The sequence below is a fragment of the Pholcus phalangioides genome, unplaced genomic scaffold (assembly GCF_987345545.1).
Source record: "Pholcus phalangioides strain wild (caught in Gottingen) unplaced genomic scaffold, Ppha-v1.0 ptg000009l_1, whole genome shotgun sequence".
Lineage (NCBI taxonomy): Eukaryota > Metazoa > Arthropoda > Arachnida > Araneae > Pholcidae > Pholcus > Pholcus phalangioides.
In genome coordinates, this window is record NW_028301602.1 from 39,061,990 (window position 1) to 39,082,167 (window position 20,178).

Sequence of the window (20,178 nt, forward strand, 5' to 3'; positions counted from 1 at the left end):
CATGTTATCCACAAAACAAATATTGTTGCGATATCTCTTGTCTTTCTTGGTGTTGCAATTTGGGTGGCCAGCAGTGTAGCAGGTGTTGGATATAACGAAAAACCTCTCTGCAACGATGTTTTTCCTTGGTCCACAGAGTATCGTTATATCGAGATTTCACTGAGGAACTCAGTATTCTTACTGATTCATTGATGAGTTTGTTTTTTATTAGACGATTTCAAAAGTTTTTATTGAAGATGATATCAAAAGAGCATCGTGCGCGCGTCGAGTTTGAATTCATGGGAAAAACATACAGAATTTTAAGGAACCTTAGGAAAAACAAATCCGGTTCATAAAAAAAGTGTGTATGACATATACCACATCTCACAATTCAATTCATCAAATACAATCGACATGGTTAATTCGAAGTCCAAAGTCACTGGAAAAAAGTTCGAATTTTCCGATTAATCTATTCTCGATCCGTAAAATGACTACAAATCGCAACATAATCATCAACATTCACACATGTGTGATTATAATTATCAATCACTAAAATTTTATCATCCGTTACGAAACTATTCCCAAAATTTTAATAATATACTTATAATATATAATTGATCTTATATAGCTACTGCATTATTCCCCTGTTCTGGAATCAGCATCACTATAGAATTTCTTGATCATGCTCAAAGCCTGATTTACGGAAAAAATTCATGGTCAACGGTTACGAATTTGTTTCCCAAATTTTGCTTATCATTCTTATGCTATCAAAGAAATAATTATACTTTCATTAACTTAGTACGATCTGAACTTTCCGATACTTCTCATATTCTTAATGACGACAAAAAGATTCAGATTTTTGAATGTTATAATTTGATCTACAGGTTGAAAAGCATTAATCACTAGTAAGTGGTGATACACAATCTCGATTCGCTCCAGCTAAACAATGTTAAAATGAACTATCAAGTATCAAAAAAAGAGGGGAGGAAAAAATAATTTCATACTTTTAATAATTAGTCTTTAAAAATTTGTTGATTAACAACTTAATTGAGAAAGGCAAAAAGTCTGGCTTACTTTGGGATTTTTACAAACTAAATTTGCTCTTGCAAAAATCATGATCTTTTTCCTAAAAATTTGAATTATCCAAATCATTTGAAAAAGAAATTCGAATTAAACAAGAAATTTTAACATCAAATCAGACAGAAAACTCAAGAAGAGTTCATAAAAAAGTCCGAATTATCCAAAATTCGAATAAACAAAGTTCGAAATAGCCAAGCTCTACTGTATTATACGTCATCTCTCTGCGATGGGAAGCGGGGTGTGTCCAGTCTTTCAATGTTCAATGTCCTTCGACGAAGTCAATCGTTAAACCTTAACGTAATTTATCACCATGATGTTAACTGCATGCGATATGTCCCTGTCTAATAACCGCTTTCAATAATGTTAAATGCAGCAGAGAAATTATCTTTTTTTATTTATTTTTTTCTTCCCTATCTCTTGAATTTTAGCGCATTCCAACCCACTTGAGTCAACCTCAAATCCGGAAATTCGGGAAATCCGATAGAAATGGATCGATTGCACGCAGCTGACTCGCACTTGTCAGATATGCTGGAGAATTCTCTTATAAAATTACGTTTCCGTGAATTTCTGGAAACGCCGTAGAAAAGTGATTCCATCGATCGTCGGAGCGGAAATTTTCAAACTGAATTTTCCGTGGCGCTCTGGTATTTTCTGAAATGGTTAGAGCCATTTGCATCGACATTTCATCATACGTGATTTATATTGCTTCCTCGTTATAATCCATTCAACTGACGTGTTCGCATAATCTCTCTCACGAACTTGGCTGGAAGCAAAAAGGTATAATTACCGGTGCTTATAAGCTGATATAAACCTATTTAAACTTTAGCGAGAGAGACAGGGTGTGTGTGTAATATTTTTTTAATTAAATCTGTCAATCGGTAAAGGGAGAGAAACCTTTAAAATTCTGCAGGAAAATTAGTCGGTTTTGAAAACGAATGAAAACGGGTCCTATTACGTGGTCTGTTTCGTTACTTCTAGTAAATAATTGTCTCAAATAGCTTTTTGAATATTAGTAACATTCTGGTTTTCTTCAATTTTGAAAACCTCCGTACGCTTTATTGAAAAGTTCTGAAATAAATTAAAAAAGAGTAAAAAAATAGCCCATTTTGGTAAATTATAACGAAATTAGTAATGAACAGATAAAATTATAAACACATAATATGTATAATAGATTTACGTTAGTACAGAGGAATGTAAAAAGAGGAGTAAAGAGAGAGAGAGAGAAATTAACATATTGCATAATATAAAATTTTAAACACGTATGTTAGCATAAAAATTAAAAAAAAACCATAAAAAACTACAATAAATTAGCAATTATAAGGTAATTTAAAAATTACGGGGGAGGGGGGCGCAACAGGAAACTCGAAAGCAAATTTTTTACACCACCAAGATCACGTATTGCTTGTTTTTTAACGTATTCTATGTAGAAAATGAGAATTGTCTCTCAGTACAAGATTCCAGTCCGAAGTAATTTGTTCGAATTTTATTGGGAACTAAACGATTTGATGAGTGCTTCCAATTTTTTTTCATCGCTGTCGTTTTTATTATTATTATTTCTTAAATTCCTAAAGGGGAATAATAATATTTAAAACAACGTGAGAAGAGTTTATTGAAAAGCGTTTGATTTGAAAATCGATTTTACTCGATTTCTAGTCTGCCTGCCTGCCAGCCAGCCAGCTCAGTTACGGTTGTTAGCCAGCTTTGGGCAGTTGAATTGAATTGAAATGGAAATTTAATTGACACATAAAGACAAATATAGTACACAGATACACAAGCACATATTATATTCCAGTATTAACGCAAAAGATCGTACGATCCGTCTAGGGTTCATTAATGCATAATGCTTGGCAACAAATCAACCAGATAAATGAGCACTCATATCTTAACTTAGGTACATAAACATTAATATTCACTATGTTTGCTCATTAAGAAATTGATGTCATTAATTTGTAATCGTAAATTTTTAATGCTCATTTGAGATTTAAACTAGAACAGATTATAAAACACAAATACAGTCAAATATATAAAAGAAAAAGACAGATTACATTGACTCAAGAGCAGGATATGAAAATATTGTGATTATTTTTAAAGAATCAAAAAAACATCGGACTTAAATCAGTTTGTTTTATTTAAATCAGATTTTTTGATTAAAATTAAATGACTGCTTATTAATTTAAACAAATCTTGTTAATCATTCAGAATGCTACTTCCATATCACCTAACTGCTTTTCTATCCTAATTACTCAAACTTAATTCAGCATTAATGAACAAATTACAAACGAACTATAAGCAAAAAATGCGAGCACCAAAAATCTGTGTTTATGTAACTTGAAAGGTCATTGAGCCCAAATTAACTTCATGGATTAATATTTTTCTTGTAGAAAAAAAAGTGTTTTTATTTATGACCATCCCCCCCCCCACCATTAAAATGAATGCTTGATGGCAACTCAGTATCACGCATATGGTGCAGACATCTCAATTCACTCGATGTTCAAACAAAGGGCCATTCAGCAACTAAATAGAAAATAAATTCTATCGACAAGATTGTTTCTTGAACAATTAGTAGATCTTTTCTTGTTACTTAAGGTATCCGACTACCTTTCTTGTCACTTTTCTTTAAAATGGTTCTGGAGTGAACTTTAAATACATTTTTTGATAGAAAGTGTCTCGAAATGGTCAAAACAGTGACAAATTTTGGTGTATCTATTATATTTCCTATGAAAAAGTCGTTTTTATGTCAAATTTTAGGCAAAATTCATGTGATATTCGAAACACGATTGCAAACAATTTTATTAATTAAATGCTTTGTGATTTTTACAGTGCATTTAGCTAGTAATGTTGCAGGTTATGAATCAAAATTTAAAGGATTGCATGATATGTTCATAAGTTACACCAAAATCTGTTTAAGTGCGTGGGAATTTTTTGAAATTTCATCCTTCATTTTGTCTATAAGACACTGTAATCCAAAAAATATATGTGATAGACTAATTTTGGTTCATAACCTCAACAATATATATCAAAATATCACATTAAAATTTCGTAAGGATGCAATGCACCAATTTTTACAAATCATGTCACAAAGTCAAGTAAAATGTCAAAAATATCATTCCTCGTAAAACACGTTTAGTCTTTATTTGCGTATTACTTGTATATAAAAACGCAACACTAAAGTGAACGTAACTTTGATTCTAAGCATCATATAAACAAAACAAGACCCGTTTTGGAATCACAACAGATGGGGCTTTTACAAAAAATAAAAAAATGAAAATCCATATTTTCTTCCAAAATGACGTTTTCAACGTAGTCGGATACCTTAATAGAAAATTACACATTTACACAAAACTACACGTTACACATTTTTATTCTTTCACAAATTTGATCAGTTTTGGTAAAAAACGAGCAAACTCAAATTTTAATGCGAAAAGTTAAGTCGAAAGCCCAATAATATTTATGTTGGTACAACATCTAGCGATTAGGCAGAGAATGCTATTCTTTATACAAAAAATAGTTCCTCCGTTTTCTAACCAGAAGAACCTTAGTGTCACATTGTAATGAGTTGAAAATACTTTGCGCAAAAATACACTCACCTCAAGCAACAGGGCTTATTCCCATTTCCTTTTGTCTAGTTTCATTTTATTTCATGTTTTAATTGGAAAATAAATAAACTTGAAAAAAACCTGCGAAGAACGGACTCGTCAGCTGAAGAAACTCCACTTTGGACGCGAACATTCGGTCTATTTTTTAATTTCAAATTTTTTTTAATTATGTTAGAAAACGTTTTTTTTATTGTCATCTTGAATTGATAATAAAAGAAAAACCTCCTTTATAGAAATATGAAAACAAGCATCGTAGTTGATGTCCGTGATTAAAATTATTTTAATGGGTTTATCGTGAATCCAATTGTATGAAATGAAATGGAATAACAAAGAACCATTGAATTGCGCGTCCAGTTTGCTACTCTCATTCCCAACAAATCAGAACAGTAGTGGAAGCAAATGATAAAGGATATTAAATGTATTAAAAGCGTTTGCCCTTATCCTATGAGAACTATTACATTTCATTATTCGCCTTAATCCTTATAAAACTTGATCATTGTATATAACACCATATAATAAATACCCAGGGCATATATGTTTTCTTTTTATAGCAATATCTGATAGTCTTTCTTTTTTTTATTTGGCAATAACGTAACAAGTGAAAACTGATACAGAAGGCAAAAACAAAAAACCGATACAAAAAGACAAAAAACTTTTTGCTTGGAAATTTATCTTATTTAATAAAACATTGGATATACCAATTTTGATGCCCCATTTCCTATTGGGAAACGGAGCAGCTGCTATTGGGAAGAACGAAGTAAACGGGATAGCGTTGTTCATTTCGTGTGTAATGTATCACCATTCATCTGTAAGAGGATAAGGAATATGAAAAGGTTAAAATCCTCGTCTTCCACCTTCACCTTTTTTTTCCAAGCCCTTTTATCTTCTATGGATGCTTCGGGGTTATATTCAATATCCTCTCCCATCCCCTTTCCTGAAGCAACAGTCTGCAATATTATTTTATTTTTTCTTATTTGTATTCCATTTATTCAACTTCACCTCCATACCTTCCATCAAAGAAAGCCACCTATGAGATAAAGGAGGTGGAGGTGACGTCACCCTTGGCGGCACCCCTCTGCGCAGGTTCCATCGATTTGTGCCAGGGATGCTGGAAGATTCAGATAAACGTCCACGCACATAGTCAGTATATACAAAGAGAGTGTAAAAGGCCTGGTTCTTTTCTCTATCTTTCTCTCTCTCGTAAATCCCCCCGATAGACATTTGTATTTTGTTTTTATCAATAGAAAGATAGCATTATATTTTAGATATGTGATCGCATTTTCCCGCTGAAGTTTTTTTTAGACAATCATTTCATCGAAGAGGAGTAATTCAAGTCCACGTAAATATTATAACCTGATATTTGAACCGAACCGCATCTCTCGGACGCTTGTTTGTTTTCCCTCGTGTAATTTAATGAGTTTCCGGGACCACAATGAGTCATCGTCTTCATCCACGGAGAAGTGATTAATCCACTGTCTTCTGTGCTGTTCTTGGTCGATTACTTCTCTGATGTACCGAGATTGTGTGTTGTTTGTTTACGCTGAGACGGATGTTGTCATTGGCAATGGTGATCGTAAGACAATTATCATTTTCTGTTAATTATTTTTTCCCCTCGTGCATTTACGGTATCAAGCTTTCGTTCCGCTTCTGTGTCAATTAACTGCAAGTAATTTTCAATATATTATCCCAAGAATCAATAACCAACGCTAATGCCTCAAGTGCCTTGAAATGCATGATACTAGATACAATCATACACCCATTGCGCTGTGATACTGCTATTAAAAATATCTACATTCAGTAAGTGGTGTTGAAAATATTGCCGTAAATTTTACTGTACGAGGCGTCTACAAAGTGGTAATTTAAAAATCCACTTTTGTATATTAGTAAATACTCAAAAAAAGGAAATGAAATTAACAGTTCAGTGATTCTCAAATTTGTATATAAGTAAATATTCGAGAAAAAAAAATGCTTTCGTTAACCTGATTCAGTGTCTTTCAAGAATTTTACTCATTATGCTCTTCCAGTTTTCATATACCATTGATAAAGTTTAAGAATGTCTTTGATCTTCAATTTGTATTTCCGGAGATTCGAATCACTGCAATCAAATCTATCTTCAAATTTTATGAATTTCCAAAAAAATTTCAGACTGAATTGTGATTAGGGTAAAAACATTTGAACCTCGTACTTTGACGGTATAACCATTTCTTGAGTATAAAATTTATACTCAGCTGAATACCTGATTGAGCTGAAATATCCGAAATCATATCAGATTAACTTATTTAAACTCAACCGTATCATGGGCAATGACGAAGATTAATAGGAATTCGAAATCATTACCTAGTAAAGTCAATTAGGAATGGTAAAGATCTCAAAATATATTTAAAAAAAATTCTCGGAAAAATAAGTCCTGTTTGCTCAATGTTCTGTGCTCAAACGCAATACTCGATGCCCAGCTGATCGATACAATCATTTTCTTGCCTTGATTTGGCATTTCACAATATACAAATCAACAATGTATGCTGATGCCTTTCATGGTCTGGGATAAAAACTTTACTCATTTATCTGTGAATGACAATAGGCACATGTTATGACTGTCTGTATCATTTTCATTAAATGCGTGACAATAGATGTCTCTCGAAACATATCATACGCGCAGTGCCGCAACATATCACTGAGTCAACCACGCAAACTCGTGTTCATTTTCACATCAGTTTAAAGTGAAGCAAAATGATTCATAAAAAGCGCGCACATTTTCAAAGAAATTGCAATCGTATTCATAAAAATCAGAAAATTTCTACAATTCAATACAAGTTTTTATATTCTCTCGACACTCACGAGAAATTTTGAAGCTGCATCGATTCTACGATTTTGAAGATAACATTTGTGAAGAAATTCGACGATGCATCAATAAGGATGAAAATGAAAAATAACATATCATGATGCGTAAATTTATCACCGAAGTATACATTTTTTAAAGACTTAAGACTTCAGTAACATGCAAACCAATTAACGGCTTCCATTGATCTCTAAATATGCAAATACATCGTATTCGACTGAAAGTTGTCATTTCTATAGTTACTGTTTGCTCAAATATTTAATCTTTGAGATGTTTGTAAAGTATCTTTTCTCTTAAAACTTTTTCATACGAGACAAGCTTCATCAAGTCAATCAATAATGTTTGTTCAATGAATCGCTATGCTCCAGGAAGAAGAATGTTTGCTTTTTGAGAATCATACGTTTCTGAGTAGTTCAAAATGGTTGTGAATTGTGAGAATTTTTGATTCTTGGTGAAACAGACTATGAAAGAACATCTCAACGCGTTTTTCTCTATCGACAATGGTTTTGCTCAAAAAAACGAATAATATCGACATGGCGGGAAAACAGAACAATGTGTGGAAGAAAAACTGCCATCTCACGATACCATGCCATTTCACTACCAAGTCCAGTAGGTGTTCCCTCAAGAGTCACAGCTCGACGTGTTTGACAAGCTCGATGGATAACCGAAGGTTCGAGAACTCTAGTCCCGTATCGAAAGACGAGGAGTTCCCTCGCCTGTTGAACACCCCTTCTCCGGGTGTTGACGATGAAGACAAGTCGACGGGACAGTCTCCAAAGCGCAAGAAAAAGCGCAAAAGGAAAAAGAAAGTCTTCACCGTGGACATGGTTCCTAGCACGAAAGTGGTCATAGTAGGCGCCAAACACCACAAGTGCCGACTGCACAGGGACAGGGCCAGCGGTTCTGGCAGGCAGAGACTTCACTCGGACTCTAGCAGCAGGACAAAAAGGGACAGCGAACTCGGACACCCAGTCGAACAATCGAAAAGAGCCAGGTTGGCCGTAGCCGTGATTGCCCTTGTGCTCATTATGCTCAGTGTCTTGTTGGTTGGCGTCACTCTAAGAATGGCTCCTGTTATCGACGAGCTTGGTAAGATGTTCCCAATATTCAAATTCTGGTTGTTAACTGTGAAAGCGAGAAATAATAAGTACATAATCGTTAATAATAGAAATCAATATGATACATTTTTAACTAAGAGGAAAAATAGATTTTTGAAAAAGAATCAATAATCGTAGTTTATAGTACATAATGGCATGCATAGTTTGATTATAAAATCATCGCAACGATAATGTTCATGCTATTACTTTTATCGAGTAATTCAGAAATTTAATCGATTTCTTTTCATCTGTAAACTCTTTCCGTTATTCATAAAATTCCTTTATATTAATGTCACATTCTCATAATGCTCTTTATAAGTGTCTTTTTTCCCCCCTCCATTTTTGGAATATCGTACTGCACACTATCCGTGAAAAAACAAAAGAAAATTTTAGACTTTCCGTGGAGACACTAGAAGAAAATTCTAGAACTACTCGTAAAAAACTAAAAGAAAATTTTAGAACTTTCCGTGGAGAAACTAAAAGAAAATTCTGAAACTATCCATGAAAAAAAACTCAAGAAAATTCTAAAATTATCCGTTAAATCTAAAACAGAATTCTAGAACTACCCATGAAGAAAACTAAAAGAAAATTGCAGAATTATGCTATACTCGGGAAAAAACTGAAAGAAAATTCTAGAACTATCTGTGAAAAAAATTTTAAAGTTCTAGAACTATTCGTGTAAAACCCGAAAGATAATTCTTGCACTGTTTGTGAAAAAATAAATAAAAAACATTTTTAAACTATTCTAGAAATTAGAAAAAATCCATAATTATTCTAGGAAGTAAATATTGCATATCTTTCTCTGTATAAAATTTTCATTTTATAACTCTTTTAGAAACTATATATAACCAACTATTTTAGGACCATTCTGCAAATCAAATGTTAACCATTATAGAACTATAATACAAGCTAAATATAACTGTTTTACAAACTAAATAGAACTATTATAGGCAATAGAATGAAACTGATATGGACACTAAATACAAATATCTTTGACACTAAATAGGATTATTTTGATTATATTTTTTTATTGTCATTATATATATATTAGTTGGAGAAGAACTATTTTTGTGGTAGGTCTGAAAAGTTCTTCAACTGAACTACAGCAATGTATTAATACGGTATTTATTCAGCGTTTAAGCCATGTATGTTTCATATGATTTTCAGATAATTTTCCTATAATATGTATATTTTTGAAAACCTTGAACTTTTACTCGTATATCGGGGAAGGGGCGTAGATAAGGTTTTAACAGCTCATAACCCCTTCATCATCGCTCTGCCAATTAAATGCAGTATTGCATTGAAGCCGTGGTTGGTATAATAGAATAGGGATGATGACAGTTTAACACAGTCATCTCGCACCATCTTTGAGACAACGAAAAATTTATAAACTTGGCAGAAAATGCATCTTTACCGCAGGAGTTGCCAGCCACCTCCACAGGAGCTAATGGATATCATATATTAATGATGATTGATGATAACTAATTATGTATGTTAATATGATGCAATATGAATAAACGATAATAAAGTCGCAATACGATGAGTAAGATGCTGAAAATGAAATGTGATTAATGCTATTAGAATACGATAATGTAGATAAATATAATAATGATGAATAATATTTAACTTTAGTTTATATAGAGAATATAGTATGTGTAATGCTCATGTGTAGTGCACAATGACATGTGCAGTGTATCCATTCTAACAACAGGAAGGGAGAAATTAGCCATATAATACAAGTGCATGCCAGCGATCCGGAACTCTCTGGACTACTAGTGTATGTATGTGTAGAGAATGAAAATAGCCGGGAGAGGATTGTTTACTTATCTTTGCTAAAGGAATGCTCATCGACATAAAACACAAAACAACACAGTCGAAAGCATAAAGGGGAAAAGGCTAATCAAATACATTTAATCAATACAAGATGAGTTCATCCCAGAATTTGGTGTAAGCAAGTTCAGTCAGCACTACAGATACTGCAGGACTGGCATCACTCATATAACTATATTCAATAACGTCATAGATGAAGTTATAATGAAGACATAATACGCACCATTTCTGTATTGTAATTACAGCAATTGCAATACCACATGAATTCGATGCATTATTTGTTCATCAAAAAAAAAAAAAAATCAAATAAAAACTTATTAATAATAACAATAATAATCAAGAATACGAAAAAGAACCATATTGAGAATTGAACTATATGATTTTTTTTTATACTAACCAATACAATTTTTTCTTCTGGATGGTATGAAAAATTACATTTTTGTTCCTCTCAGTATTGGTTCTGAGTGTGAAAATGACAATTTTTTAAACAAAAACTATCTAACGTATGGTGATTTAAAAACTAGATCAGTTTATTTTAATGTTTTTTGTTGTTGTTGTTTTTTCAATTCCAAGTGGCAAATTTTTTGAGTTATAAGTTTTTCATTTATTTTTATTTTTTGAATATCAATATATTATCTTTACGTCTTTTATAGAAATCACACTACCTTTTTTTCTTCCTTTGATATGGGGTCATTCGATAGAAATGACAACATTCACTTCCATATTATCACCAGCTTAATCTTCTGAAACGTCATTTCATGCCAGGAAAAACATCTGTGACAAATGCGTCACAACTCAATCCAGAGTTTATTTTGCGACCCTCTTCTCTCTTCACCCATGTCTCTGTGTGACGAGCTTTAATAACGTAAAATGAAAAATAAAAGGTTTTCTTCGTGGAACTGACTAACTTCGTGGTTTGCTTTGAGGACCCTCTCTCTTGCTCACTCAGCCCCTTTTTTTTATTAATCTCAGAAAGAAGTTCTTAAGAATATCTCCGACTGAACTTTAAATGGTGCGTGAATCCATTTTTGATGGGGAATCTTCATTTTGTAGAGTACTACCACCACTACTACAACTACGACTACCACTCATGTGATAAGAGTGTTTTGCATGAAAGAAAGCTTCGTAAAAACAAATTTTCCCTCCGACCGTTTTATGTCTATGTTTAACTTTCTCGTACTTGCATTTCTCTTTAAAACGCTCTTTTACCTTTTTCCCCTTTTCTTTAATTTTACGTTTCTTACGAAACAAGGCTTGGAAATGATCTCGTTTTGCTTTTCTTCCATGTTTATTGGCGTCAGAAGATAATTTTAGTGAATATCATTTTGTGAAATTTTTAGGTTGATTGCATGATGCCTCTTTCCGAAATATTAAGAAAATTTTTGAAATTGCCCGTTATATGACGTCTATGCTAATGTTATGAGAATATACTACTTGGGTTCTCGTTGAAACATCATGAAACGGCAACAAAAATAAACGAATTTAAAGTGTGTGTCTGGCATGAAAATATTTTGGATTGAAGTTCATTCTAAATTTCGCTCTTACATGAAAACAAAATTTCATAAATAAGTTTAACGATGGAAAGTTTCACTGGTTGGAGACCGACATAGAGTTTGAGTTTTTTTTTTTCAACGTTATTTTATACACTTCCATTCTCGGGAAATATTTTCAGTATTTTTTACTTATTAATTCATGTTTAAAAACTAAAACATCCCCACAAAATACAAACCAAAGTATATGAAAAACGTTGGATAGAAATTCGAAACCACGAAGAATTTTATTCGTCTTTATCAAAAAGCAGCCGCAAAAGTTTTATTTTAGCTTTGAAATCAGTTTATTATGTACGTAGATTGCAATAAAATTTACTTGAGATGATTTTTATTTTTTGCTTTAAATATTTTGAAATCATATTGAATGCGTTTACATGTGCGCGAATGTGGGATCGAATCTGTAATTTTTGTAGAAACAAGAAAATTCTAGAAGTATTCTAGAAACTAAAATAAAATCTAACTATTAAAATTCCAAAACTATTCTAGGAAGCAAAATAAAAATTCTAAACTATTCTAGAAACTTAAAAAAGAATTTGGGATTATTCTAGAAACTATAAGAAAAGTTCAAGTGAACTGCAGAAACTAAAGCAAAAGTTCTACAGAACTGTAGAAACTAAAGCAAAAGTTCTAGAGAACTGTACAAAATAAAGCAAAAGTTCTAGAGAACTGTACAAACTAAAAGAAAATTCTAGAACTAGTCTAGAGACTATTCAAGAAAGTATATTACAGTAAAATTTACTCATAATGATGTGCACTTCTTTTTAAGAAGTCAAAAACGAATAAGGCAAATATACGAAAAATACAAAAACTCCTAATAGATGTCGACGCACAGTGGATGTCGTCTTCGGAGGAAAAAATATTTAACCACTAATCATACACTTACCGAGGATTCCACGTGGATTGGATCCGAAATCTTAACTCTCGGTTGATAACCGGAAAAAAGTACGTCAATATCCTTGGGCAAAGTTGATTTACTCTTCCATGTTCACTTCTTGCTTCAAAAATTTCATCGTCGTCAGTTTCCTCGCAATTTAATCTGCAAATATGTTGATGTACAGCAGCTTTCCGCCACCTTTGGTCCGCGGACCACCTGTTGTACATGACGATGACACATGTGGTCCACAGGTAGACTTCATTATTTGGTTGTAATTGAATGAAAGAATATTTTCACATTTGTAATATCATTATGGGGGCTTAGATAAAAAAAACTAGTCCTGCATGAGTCACCATGTCCCATCGAGAAAGATACGGAAAATAGCGATACAAGGGTATATACTAATTGTAGCCAAAGAAATAAAATTTTCGAAAAATTTGCTAATATCAGGTAAAATTGCTTTAAAGGGTGGGAAATGCAACTACATAGATATGCGAACATATAATTTAATTCACGAAAGAAATGTTCATAATCACTAATTGGCTATAATTCATATAATTCATTGAAGAAACAAAGGTAAAATATGGGATCTGAAATATTACGGCCAATATTGCAAGGACGTCGCTAATTGGCACCAGAAACATAGCCAAAAGTTAGCAAAATCATCAATTGTTGCTAAAATTACTGAAAAATTACCGATGGGTAGTAAATGAAGGGCTACTATAAATTGCAATGAATTGATCATAATTTGATCATTTTTCCCGCACCACGGTCATTTTCTGCACACGAGGGCTAATTAGATCGGGAACAACAATTTATTGCCGATTCCGCACGGCAGTCTTTTTTTATACTGACCGAGAGATTGATGCGTTAAAGCCTCGGTGTGGGAGGTAGTAATCTTTTTCTCTGGCCATACTGTCACCGTGAAACGGTGCGTAGGAAAGTTCTGCGTCAAGAAAGTTTCCGTCAAGGATGAACCAGATTTTGAACTCACGACACCTCTAAACATCCTGTGGTACTTTCGGCGAGTATCTCATCGACCTCGATTACTGTGCCCGCAGTGAATGAAATGTTGAAACAGAATGAGTGAAACGGAAAACATTAACATAACAAATATAATAAGAAAAATGATTATTTATCAATAATAGTTATAATAATCATAACAAAATTTATAAAAATACTCTCCGTTCCAGATTTTAATAAAGATCGTAAATTCAAATAAACTGGGTCCGTCGAATTGTTTCAGGCATTTTACTGATCCTTGGGGTACAGTAAGATTGAGAAATGCCCTTTATAGGTTTCTATATAATTTTTCAGCTATTTTTTTGCAACATTTGCTCTTTATCGTTTGTTTCCTCTTGCAATATTACATATTTAGCTTTTCATTAAGACATCTGTGCTTTTTTTCCCCCCCACAGTGCGAAAAGAAAACGAAGAGATATACAGAGCCATGTCATCAGGCCCGTCAACAGCGGCACCAGTCCCTGAAGGGTCCACGGTCGGTGCAGCAAATGTGACGGGGTCAGACCACACCGGATGACGATAGCTTATCACATGTTTTACATGGCAGAGAGTGAGGAAACCATCTTTGGAGGAAAACAATGAAAGTTCAATTGCACAGATGGTCGAGAGAAAAACCAAAAAATCATCTGTTAAGTTTTGTTTTTTGGTTGTTTTGCTATTTTCAGTAAAGAACGGACATATACCTCTTAGTTACTAGGAGGTTCCATGTGGAAGTTAACGAGTACCTACGATACAATAATGAATGATGTTGGAGATATCCTTTATTCTTCCTGACCCTACCCTCTCTCAATAAGCTACTCAACACTTCCACTATATACCTTGTGAGATCTTAATCAGATATTTTAACTGGAACTATCTTTACCTCTTGCATTATAGAATGAAAAAAGTCGCTCTTATTTGAAATTTTAAAATTTAATATTCTTTTCAAAACTCTCAAGAAATATCAAACTTTAACGAATTATATTTAAAAAAAAAGATCATAGTCTGTTTTTAGGCCATCTTTTACCAATGACGTTTGTAAACCAGTTTTTTGAATATCTAAAATGTGGAATTTTACAGTTTCTTCCTCATCTAATAATGCTTGATATTAATTTTTAATAACGCATAACTATTAATAAGCTTGCCAAATTCATTTGAATATTAAAAGTATCAGAATTGAAAGTATTCAAATAAAAATTTGAAAAAAAGACAAATCGGTATTTAAATGCTCTGAAACTTCAATCAACTTTTCTGAAAATGCAAAGGGGGTAATAAATTGAGCTTTTCCCTGAACACGTTTTGTGTGCCATTCTTTTTTTATTTCTCATTCACAAATCTCTTTATTATTTGACAACTATTCAACATTAATTTCTAAAGTATTAAGTATTTCATTAATTTCAGATGTACCGGAGATAATCATTCCCTGCTCATCCTTCTAGTAATATTTCACAAGCATGTCCAAATTTATAGGAACACTTCAATGCTAAATTTCTTAATTTCTTTAATTAATAAGTGAGATTCAACTCACCAATCAATACTATTAGTTCGATGTTGGATTTTCGAAAATTTTTAGATCATATTCATTAACACGTTGATTTCCATGTTACAGGAAAAAAAATTCAAACCCTTTGACCATATCACTCTTTGATGCTCTTTTAAATCTAAATTCAAAAAATTAAGTGGGTTTCCATCAAATTCGGATATGGGCGAAAAATTGGCCGAGTCACCTTGTGTCTTAAAACACAACTATGAACTGTCTCAAATTAATACGGCATCAACATCGTTCATGTTAATGTAATTAACTCAGTGACACGGTGCGACTTGAGCAACTCTTAACGTATTAAAGACAAATACTTGAATTCAATTTTAAAAAATTCATTCTACATAGAAATGTTCTAGCTCAGTGGTTCCCTAATACTTTTAGTCGTGGATACCCCTTCCCCAGAAATATTGGTGTCTGCCATGGATTCCCACCCCCTGTATTTACAGCTGGACTAAAAAAAACTAGAACTAGGAGTGTTTCATATTCCTAGCAAAAATGTCGCCACAAGTACAAGTTTTGTCAAATCATAACAATACTACTACTGTAGTCTATCAACGTTACAGCGATGCTTTTGCATGTTAATTTAATTAAAACTTTTCTTCTTAAGTAATTTACTTATGTTGTTATTTTCCACACTTATAGCATATTAATTTTTTTATATGCAGTTCTAGTATTGGGCCATGGACCCCTGGGGGTCCAGGTACCCCTAACTGGGAACCACTGTTCTAGCTCTTAAAATATAATAAAAACTTTTAGTTACTAATAACCAAGGAATAAAACTTCTCATAATTTCAGAGCAAAACGTATCAGTCGACTTGAAATTTTATTAATTTTTATGTATTTTTGGGAAGAAGAATAAAAGCAATTTGTTAGGATATGGCAGACTTTTTTATAATAATATGCAAATACGACATTCAATAAATATCCCATCAATTCAACGGTGCTCAAATCAGTGAAAATGCCAAAATTATTGTGCCTGAATTAGGTAATGGTGCCAGAATTGAGTCTGCTGCTTCAAATACTTTTCAACTCTTATTAAATTTTCTATTTGAGAAAGTATACTTATATAATAATCCATACTTAAAGTATTATAAAATTCAGGGGAAAAAAAGATTTTGGACTATAATCATCAAGCAGAGCTATAAGTTTCACGCTTGTGAATAATCGTGGGAGGAAGGAAGAAATTACTTATAGGAAATATTCAACAGAAAACTGCTTTCTTCAAACTGCAACCAATGAATCTTATTGCGTATTTATCAAATTAGTTATTATTATTGAACATAAATTGCCAAAATACGAGAAAATGCTCGTCAGTATGTGTACAGTCGACGCTCGTTGTAATGATCCCGATTCTTCCACGGAAAACGGGTGGTTTCGTAATAGAATTCCGTATATATTTTTGGGTAGCGTAAAAATTGAATGTTTTTTGCAAGCTATTTGCAGTGAAAGTACATCCGGTTAGAAAATGCTATCAAAATTTTACTAATTAATTGCATTCACGCACTTTATATGTATGAAATTATCTAACATTAAAGTCAAACACATTTAAGAATAGATTTTTTTTTTTTACAAATAAAGGGTGGAGCAGAGCTGAATTCGGACGTTGTGGTGAATTGAATAGTCTTTAGTGGATTAAAAATAGTTATATTGGATGAAAAGTAACGTAAGATGAACAAGAAAACATTTGGGACTTATCGCAATGTTCGTTATGTTGGAATGGTCGCAATTACGCATGGTCATTATAGCGAGAGTCGACTGTGTTACTAGAAAATCATCACCAAAATGAGCTGATGAAATTTTTTTTTATTCACCAATGAATTTTACAGCGTTTATTTCTGACCGGTTTACTATTAACACTCGGCAATCATTCATAAAAAAATATTATTAGCTACATTTTTTTGCGATTCTTACCAATATACCATGTTAATTCCTTTAAAGAAAACAATTACAAGAAAAGTAACTCTTAGTGAGCTTGTAAATATTTCATAAAGTCCATTGCTTTCTCATATTTTAAATTTAAATTCTTTTCTTCGATTTGGTAAGTTATTTTGCCTATGGAATAAATTTTAAAATAATCGCCAAAATTCACACACACATAAAAAAAAATCCATCGACAACATTGTAAGAGCAATGTACATTTTTATAATAATTTTTTTCATACATACAAAAACTGGACATGATGTTTTTAGTATGTTTTATTTTCAAATATAACCTCAAATCTGGTATTAAAACTGCAATTTTTTATAGAAGCACAATGAATAGTGACAGGGCTATATAGTAAGAGCTGTCTCATTCCTTTGGGGTTGCTCTTGCCAACTTGGCTCAGTGGACGTGGTCTCCGATTAGCTGCGTGACGTCACTGATCTAATACTTTTTAACTACAGCGACTTTGAAATACCAGCGTAGCCAATGGCTGTAAACTTTCTCTGTAAAGGCGATGAAGTCAGCTGGTGCCAACTCCGTCGCGTCTCGTGAGACAGTCCTTATCATATAGCCTTGGAACAGTGATGCCGATATTAAAATGTTTTATTCCATTCATTGCTTATCCTTCCATCATAGATTTTGTTTTTTACGTTATCGTTGATTATTCAGAACATGATCAATATGTACTCGTTTAGTTCTTCGATAAGATGTGAAAATGTAATAAAATGCCGATGAATGTTATTTGTAAGATACTTCATATGCATTATGTTAAACGTGAACATGTTAAAAAAAAGTATTTATATATATATATGAATGAAGTCTAACGTCATCCCTTCCCTCCAAACACTACTCGATTATTTGTTGAAAATGTTGAACATGGCGATGGCGATGGTGATGTAATATTTTTTTAGAAAATTAAAAATATCGAGCTGAGAAAAAATAAATTATATATGAATACATATATATATATATAATGGAAATAATATCCTATAACACAGAATCTGCTTTTACGTTATCTGAGAATAATAATGAGAATAAACAAAGGATGGCTTTCGTGTTTTCGTGTATGTTGTTAGTGTTATAGTAATTTTTAGAGTTATAGATTTTGATATTGGCGTCTTTATTGGTCTTTAATATTTACTTCCTGCTGTACCGACCAACTTATTATACTTATGTATTTTGATGTTTTGACAGAGTAAGTGAATAAACAGATGAGAATATTACGTCAGCTGTGTGTTGCCTTCGTTCCTTATTCGAAATATACTTAGATTTTCAAAGGGCATCCCACTGAGTGACGGGAGTCAGATTCATTGACATAAAAACAATAGGTCATATTGGTCACGAGAGAACATTCTTTTCTTCACTGGTGGGCCAAATAAAAAAGCTGGTAGGCCAAAAAACCCGACCAGTTAACATGTTAAAAAAAGGTACGTTTAATCTTTTAATTGACAAGCGTTGAAATACCCCGAGGAGAAAAATTTTTGAAGGGCTATATTAAGCAAATAATGTACCCTGAATACTATTACATAGCAATATGTGTAGCCTATAAACATTTAAAAAATATATTTGATGTTACATTTCTTCAGGGAACTCACTGTATTTTTATTATTTATATAGATTTGAATAGTTTAAAAATGTCAATACTGTTTGATAAAAGATTATAAACATTTATAAAATTTTATAAATATTATAATATTAAATATCGTTTTAACCTCCTTACGATCAAGGATGCAATATTGCGTCCAAACGCCTTTGGAATGAAATTGCCTTAAGCAAACAAGCTTAAGTTTACATTAGTTACAAGAAGTTTACCAAGTTACTTTTCTGTCATTGTTGAAGAATGCACAGCAATATGTCTCCTCCACATATGATATTTCCCTCAAAAATGCAAGAGTCAAAAATTTTTCTTTCTTGTTTAGAAATAGGAAACATGTAGTTTTGAGCCATTCTGCTGGTAATTATAAAAAAAAAAAAGATTTGCCTAGAAACAATCAATGCTGAAACGAACTCAAAATATAAAATTCGTAAAAATTTGAGAGAACCATGTTGTTTTTGAGAGCAGCATTGTCAAATAAAGAGTTAATGGGCAAGCCTGGAATTTGGTATACACCGGCTTGTGAAATTAGTTACAATTTTACCTGATAGATGGCACCACAGTTCTTTAAACAAGGGTGATATTACCCTTCGCAAACATGGGTCTAACCGTATTGCGATAGATTCGTAGTGGTCACCTTGCCTTGCATTCGCATCACGAAAGTGAAGAGGAGTTTGAAGCCACTTTCCTGCAATATCTCTACTGCAATCGATGCGTATGCCTCATAGACTTATACCTTAACCACAATGACCTTTACATGACAACGCAGAAAGAAATCGTGAAATAAGACGACTGTAACACCATCTGTCACTTAAAATCGTACCTAATTTTGCAAACCGTCGCATTTAAAATTGCAGACCTGCCCATCAAACGTACTGCTCGTTTCATCTTTCCACCTATCACTATTTCTAAGTTTTTTGTTACTTCAAAGTAATGTTCACCTTTCTGAAACGCGCTCCATACTATATACAAGGTATGTTACAGTTTAAGATCCAAGACCGAAGTTTAACATCTTCGTGAAATAGCCAGCGATTTCACACATTAGCAAAACGTCAGACACTATAGCTCCTTTTCAAAGACACTGGAGTTCGAACATAGACATTGTACACATGGGCAGTATATTTCATTTTTTTTAACCCTTCAATTGGCAAACATTTAAATTTGCAGAGAAATTTTGTTTGAGGATTTATATGAAGCAAATAAGGTGTTTTTAATAAATGGTCATTATATACGTGATTACATAAATTATTGTTAATACTTGAAAAAATATACGG

General features: G+C 32.7%; 1 protein-coding gene across 2 annotated transcripts in view; it reads left to right on the forward strand.

Annotated features, from left to right (window-relative positions):
• The window catches only part of LOC149083041 (uncharacterized), a 414,281-nt gene extending 395,748 nt beyond the window's left edge, over positions 1-18,533 (forward strand). For both annotated transcript variants that reach the window (XM_089236141.1, XM_089236142.1), the window contains exon 2: positions 14,261-18,533. In XM_089236141.1, coding sequence (XP_089092267.1) covers positions 14,261-14,382 — 122 coding nt within the window. In that variant the 3' untranslated portion in view covers positions 14,383-18,533. The remainder of the gene's footprint in view (positions 1-14,260) is intronic.
• Positions 18,534-20,178: the final 1,645 nt, after the last annotated feature.